Source organism: Benincasa hispida, chromosome 12, assembly GCF_027475165.1.
Source record: "Benincasa hispida cultivar pf3 chromosome 12, pf3_genome.v1.1, whole genome shotgun sequence".
Lineage (NCBI taxonomy): Eukaryota > Viridiplantae > Streptophyta > Magnoliopsida > Cucurbitales > Cucurbitaceae > Benincasa > Benincasa hispida.
Genome location: NC_143489.1, coordinates 67,012,079 through 67,019,484, shown reverse-complemented (window position 1 = coordinate 67,019,484; position 7,406 = coordinate 67,012,079). Strand labels below are relative to the sequence as shown.

General features: G+C 31.4%; 1 protein-coding gene across 1 annotated transcript; it reads left to right on the top strand.

The window, feature by feature from the left end:
- The first annotated feature begins 6,077 nt into the window (after positions 1–6,077).
- Positions 6,078–6,653, top strand: LOC150032149 (pectinesterase inhibitor-like). Its single transcript, XM_090308419.1, has one exon. The coding sequence runs from the start codon at positions 6,078–6,080 to the stop codon at positions 6,651–6,653; it is 576 nt and encodes a 191-aa protein (XP_090164545.1).
- Positions 6,654–7,406: the final 753 nt, after the last annotated feature.

Here is a 7,406-nt window from a genome sequence, read left to right as displayed (position 1 = left end):
GAATCCATTAGCACTCATCCGTGCCCAACACCGTTGGTAATAGAGAGTGAACTCAAATTTAATTAAGGTAGACAGACAATAGATTTAAAAAAACAAAATATCGTCAAAATATCATCGTTATTATCAAAATATCAATAATATCGGTAATATCGACGATATATTACCGACATTTCAATGATTTATGGTAAAAATGATGTTACTCTCAAATTATTTATCAGTACATCAATTTCAGCGAAATATTTTGCGATTTTTTAATCCTTGGTTTTGACGTTCTGCTATCAATCAAATTACAGATACAATGCGAAGCACGGGCACTGGCGTCGCATAAAGCTAGGGTTCTAAGGTGCTTTCGATTCATAACGTCAATGCTCATTTACCTTGACTTTATTAAGATCGAGAACTTGAATTTTTATAAGGACCTATTTTTATATTTACGCAACTAAAGTCTAGTTTATTTGATATTTTTTGTTTAATCATCGTTATACTCGAGTTTGAAGTACTTTGGAATGGAGTAAATTTACTATCAAGGGTTATATCTGTAGAGTAGCAGTTTTTCCAATTTAAAAACAAAGATAGCCATGAAAAAGAATGTAATAGCTAGAGAAAACCCTAGATTTTTATTATAATGAAATGTATTACAACCTTGCAATATATAGAAAAATTTTGGGTGGAAAAACTCTTGCCATGAACACACACTAGATAATACCTCACATAACAGAAGGTTTCTAGAAAAGGAACAAACCAAAAATATAACCAATCATGGGCCCTTATATAAGGGCCTTCACATAAAAGAATAAAGAAAAGAGCTGACTTAATGAGCTATCTTAACAACCCCTGCAAACCGATGTCAACAGCAGCCACAACAGTAAGTTTCTTCTTGAGCTTTTGAAAGTTGGTGGTTGACAGTAGTTTGGTAAGCACATCAACAATCTGTTTGATAGTTTGGAAGATGACAAAAAATGATCTTTTTCTTGAAAACAAGATCGCGAACAAAGTAAATATCAAGTTCAACATGTTTAGTCTTTGAGTGTAAAATTGGATTTACACTTAGATACACTGAGATTATCACACCACAAAACATGGGGATGAGATAAATCAATACAGAGATCAGATAAAAGAGAATGAATCCATACCATTTCAGTTTCCACGAGAGCGAGACACCGATATTCAGCCTTGTACTTGACCTATAAATAATATATTATTTCTTGGAATCCCAAGAAACTAAATTACCTCCAAAGACAACACAAAATCTAGACATATACTTCCGATCATGGACATTAGATGCCCAATCAACATCAACAAAACCATACAAAGAAATGCATTAATGGGTTAGAGGACTAAACCAAGATTTAAAACGCCCTTCAAGTACCGTAGAATATGTTTAACCAGCTGCCAATGTAATATAGTAGGAGAATATGGAATTGTATGTCCTAAAACTCCTGGTTTGTAAACATTAAACATATTCTATTTTACAATAACATTGTTATTGAGGTTTATTCAGTAAAGATATTATTGAATATGTGAATTGCACCTTTTTAACCCTAAATCCAATAAACTAAGAACTCTTGGCTATAACATGAACACTTGAACTATATGTGGTGACATAAAAATGGATCAAGTTCAAGTATATAGCCAAAATAGTATATAGTATAGGGATAAGGTTGGGTACCTTAACCTAGGGACACTATGAATGCGACCCACTTTGTATTTGATACAAACGATGTGATCCTGAATCGTTCATGTGGAGACATGCGAATGGGGACGTCCTAAGACCAGACCATGAAATAGTCACTTTTACATTATAACACAGTTTACTGATAAAAGTGACTATTTCCAATTCGATGTTCTAGGTAACTCGTGTTGGGGTTGATGCTTTAAATCTCGTAGGGTCCTATAGTTTGTAAATATTTTGTACAAACTCATTGTTTATTTAATAAAATATATGATATTTCATTCCATATTTTAATTGCATTAACCACAAACCAATAAACTAACATCCAAGGTTATCATGTAGCTTAAACATGTATGTAGAGACATACGGGTGGATCATGTTTAAGTGATAACCTAAATGGTCTGTAGTAGATGGATAAGGTTGGGTACCTTATCCTGGTGACACTACGAGGATGGAACGCTTTGTAGGTGTTACAATTATTGTAAAGTACTACAAATGATCTAATCCTGATCATTCATGAATAGACATGTGAGCGGAGGTCTTCTATACAAAGAGTGTATATAAAACCGATCCACGAAATGAATAGTCTCTCTATATAACATCGTTACTAGAAGAAACTTACATTTCACTAGAAGAATCATAGGTGACTTGACCTTAATCCTGATTGAGTTGTCAATGCCTGTTTATGAGGACAATCCTTTGATTTGTATGGGTGAGAGCGGATATGTTAGCCGACTTAACAAGTCTACTATTTTGGGGATTTGTCTGAGTAAAAAGCTGGGAACACAACTACAAAAGATGGAATTCACTCCTTCCCGACCTTAGAAAAAGTAGATAAATTTTTCCCTTAATAGTTGATTTCAAGTCTTGAACAATGGGGCCTCAACCTCTAATTGACTTAAGAGGTGTCAATTTATAGTTTATAGTTAAACTATAAATTGTTTGTTCATCAGAGGAATTAGTGGAAATTGTTTGTTCATCAGAGGAATTAGTGGTACTTAAGGAGATAGATGTAACTATAGGGGTAAAACAGTAATTTGACCTATTTGTAGATATGAGCAATTTGTGAAGAGTTAACTCACTGTTGATTGATTATATCCATGGACATAGAAATATATTTGTTGTGCAAAAAGTGTAGCTACCAGTCTTTAGTAAAGTGTCCGATAGTTAATGAAAATTGATTAATTTAACTAAAGAGTTTAATTAATTAATCTCGAAACATTGGAGTTTCTAATCCGTAGGTCCATAAGATCTCCTTGTTAGTTCACTAAAGGATAGTAATGAGGAATTATTTGAATTGTTCGAATCAATTGAGGGAATTATATATTAATGAGATTAATATATAATGGTTAATTATGGATGTTATCTATAATCCAAATATTAAGAAAGAAATACTTGAATGAGATTCAGATATTAAACTCATGTGAATTAGATTCATGAAGAATTAATTAATTACAATGTTAGAGAGGTGGATCACATAAATATGTGATGTTTATATGTTATTTAATTAACTATATATTAAATAGAATTTAATATATGATTATTTAATTAGTATGCGAATCAATTAAATAAGGGTTATTTAATTAGTTAGTATTAAGGGTTGAAAAGGAAATACTTAGAGAAAGGGTTAAGTCTTCTCCATATAAATATATCCCTATAGCCCATTTAGGGCAAGAGATTTCATTTGTGCAAAAGATGAACTCTAGCCTCCACCAAATTCCTTTTACTCTCTTTCAATGTATTCTCTGTACCCCTTCCTCTTCCAAGTGTTTGAGACCACTCATCTAATCCTTGGAGTCCTAGAGATTAATAAGGTTATTCTTATGGTGGTGTCCTAGATCATTGAGGAGGTGTTCGTGAGATAAGTAAGTGGAATTTACGAGAAGTTTGGGATTCAACAAAGGTGAGCTCTTTTTTTTTTTTTTTTCTCTTTTCTTCATCTTCTATAGGATGTTGAATATATATGATGTTTGCCCTCCACTGTTCTTGTGTGGACTACTGTGATTTTATTTCTATTTAATGGAAAAACTAAATGCAAGGCGATTACACACTTTCGCAGGAACTTGATTCCCTTCAATACATTTCTCCAGAAGCCTTGGGCGAACATTGATCCTCCAAGAAGATCATCAAGCCCAAAGGTCGATCATTCAGGAAGATCATCAAGCCCAAAGATCGATCATCCAAGAAGATCAACAAGCTCGAAGACGATCACCCAAGAAAATCAACCAACTTAAAGATTAAAGTTTATTTTGAAAGCATCAAAAGTATTAGAATTATACTCGCTATATTGAAATTAATACAAATACAAAAGTTCAAATTCTACGAAACAAGTTTCTCCGAAAACCTCGTGCGGACAACATTGTTCTTGGAAATACCTATGGCAGATTGTGAATCACAATACAAAAAAAATGATACTGACGCCCCCCATGATTATACATCTTCCAGTAGGCTTCTAAGCTACTCAGCCTCTTATCTAGTTAACTCTAGAGCTATAAATCCAGAATCCGGTGTGGACCTTGTTATGTTAGTCTTCCATGAAAATAGGAGATATTAGTGATAATGTCCTTTCTATGTCCTTATTCTCATAGAAGATTACTAATTAAGTAGATATTGATTTTCTATTGTGGTTTTACCTTTGTAAATAATGAGCTATGAATTGTCAATAAGTTTTTCTAGCTAGGAACATTGCATCCACAATCTATTGTGGAGACAACACCCAATAAAAGTCTATTATATGACAATTTTTTTTAAAAAAAAATTGAATTATTTTTATTTTTTGTACTATGCTTAGAAAAGGAGAGACATGACTTGATTAGGTGAAGCAATCATTGTCCTTGAATATCTATACTATTGTTTGGAGTTCACAATTTCTTGCTTCTAAATTTTTGTTCTATAATATAACAAAAAAAATGGTTAAATTGTGTGTAAAACAAATTTTTTACTTTAGGATAGGTTTTAAATTTGCTCTTATAGTTGAAAAATTTTAATTTTACCTTGAACTTTGAAATTTTTTCTTAAAAAAAAATACACTAGAGCATGTAAAAATTAAGATATATTCATTTTTATTTGATACTAAATTTGGAATATACACACCATCATATATAAGTAATATTATCTTTTTATATAATCTAACATATATTTTTTATTCGACCTTTTACAAATGTACTGTTACATAAAACTCTTAAAGTTGTCGTTGAAAATGGTGAAGTCCGAATTCCAACTATTGAAGAATATAAATCCATAAAAGGAAATTCAAATTTTCAAACATGTGAATAATTTAGGAAAATTGAATTTATGTGATCTATAATTTGGAGATATTTTTGTAAATGGAATGAAATAAACTTGTCATGGAAAGCAGGAAGAATTTGTAAAGATATTCTTAGTAAATTGAGGTCATGTGATTAATCCGTAACAAAAATAGGTGTAATCGTAATGAATTTCATCAATCATAATGAGCTACAATCGTAAACGTAATTGAATTGTTTTCTATCATGTTTACTTAAAATTACGAATTTGTCACATTTATTGTTACCGTTATTGTTTAACCTACACGTTAATTGTAATAGTAAGATAACAGTAAATATGAAAAATTCATACTTCTCATAATGCAACAATAATAATAATATAACCATAATGATATCGGCTCGTAGATCCCACATAACATTAAAATACAATCAAATTAATCATACTTCTTTGATTATAAACTTCGAAGTAGGCTCCATATTTCATTACGATTACACAATGACAAAAGTAAACAAGAACAAACAAACGTAATCAAATGAGACTTCTTTTTAGATTAATATTAATTATTATATTTTCCTAAGAATAAACATGACCTGAATTCACATGAAAATTTGGTAGAGAAGGAAAGTAAAAACATACGAACCAATTTTCATTGTCCTAAATTATGCAAATAGATGTGGGAAGATCATTTTCACAAATTGAATGTGACAATTTTCTTCATTATTAGAAATGATTTTTTAATTACATGTGGAAGGAGTCAAATTAGGAAATATTTATAATTAATCTTTAATAACATATTTGTAAATTAGTGAATTAAAAAAGGACACAAGAATGTCCATTTTTTTTCCTAACATCTCACTTTTCAATATATTATATATTATTGATTATAAATACTTGTTAAAACTTAACTAAATTAACCTAAAATTCAATAACTTATTGGACCAAAATAAAATAATTTAAACAACCATTACATACAAATAGAAAAGCTAACTTAACACAAACAAACAAAACTCATTACAGCTCACATCAAACAGTCAAAACTATACGAACAACCAAAGTCAATAACTCCAAACTTTTGTCATATATAGCCACAACAGTTAGTATTTCTCATATAAATACTCCACCAATAATGAAATAGTAGTAAAAATAAAAATAAAATAAAATGGCCAATTCCAATTCCAATACCCATTTCAATCTTAGAGTCTTTAGCTCTGTCCAAGTTTTCTTTTGCTATGTTCTTTTCTTTAGCATTGTTCTTTTGCATGCAAATAAGACACAAGAAAACAACATTGCATCGGCCATCTGCCCAAAGACAAGAAACTCTTCTTTATGTTCGACATTACTGAAACCCATGGGCAGCATGGACGCCCTAAACGTGGCCGATTACACCTTCGGCCTTGCCCATACGAGTGCCATCAAAGGTCTCCGCCATGCACGACGACTCGAGGCAACAAAGACGACCAATCCACAACTTAATAAACGATATTCGGAATGCTCACGTCGGTTCAACTTTGCCCTGGGGGGCATAGAAAAAGGCAAAGAAGCATTGGCCACTGGTGGCTATATCGTCCTTAAACATGCAGCTATCACCGCAAAGACGGAGGCCAATGGATGTTTAGATACCTTCAATCTACCACCACCAGAACCGTCAACACTTCCGAAGAAGGCTAAGGATCTTGGAGATATTTGTGACATCGCTGCCTGGGTGTCCTCTATTCTCGCAGGAGATGATTACTGAACCTATTGAAAGGTGCTTAGATAAGATTTGAAGTCCTTACCTTTTGGTCACATCATAATACCTTTATCTAATCTTAAATTCTATGTCTTATAAACATAATTAAAAAAGTGTAACAATTAAAGAATTTTATTTTGCATAATGATTTAGTTTTATTTGTCAGTGTTGGTTTGATGGACCATGCTGTCAAAATAATTTATTATTCCTTATATTGCATCTTCAAAATTATTTAGTTTCTTTCTAGACTTTTTACTTATGCGTTTTGAAAGGATTTAGTTTGACCAAGTAACCGATTGTTGTCATTATATACTTGACTTGTTGTGCTTAAAAAAAGGATATTTCAATTAAAATTACCAAACATCATTATCTTCTCTCTCGATCTTCTTGAGTTATTATATTAAATATATATATAAAAAAAAGTTACAATACACTCAAAATAAAACGAACCTATGACATGAAAAGATTTTGAATAGAAGTCCAAAAAGACTCACCTTTCTCTTTGAATTCATCGTTTGATTGCTAATTTGTTTGTAGTTATTGAATATCGGTTGCTTTCCAATTATTAATTACATTATTTGTCTCACGATCTCTATGAAATTCGAGAAAATAAAAGTTCTTCATAGTAGAAGGAATCGATATTAAGAAAATACACAACAAATTATGTTATGTGGAACATACAAATTACAAGCTACTGGGTTCGATGATGGCTCCAAAACTTCATTTTAGGGTTACAAAATATGATTAAGAAGTTTAGCT

What these genes read in the sequence shown, in the direction of transcription:
- LOC150032149 (XM_090308419.1), top strand. Translation starts at nt 6,078, where the DNA reads ATGGCCAATTCCAATTCCAATACCCATTTCAATCTTAGAGTCTTTAGC.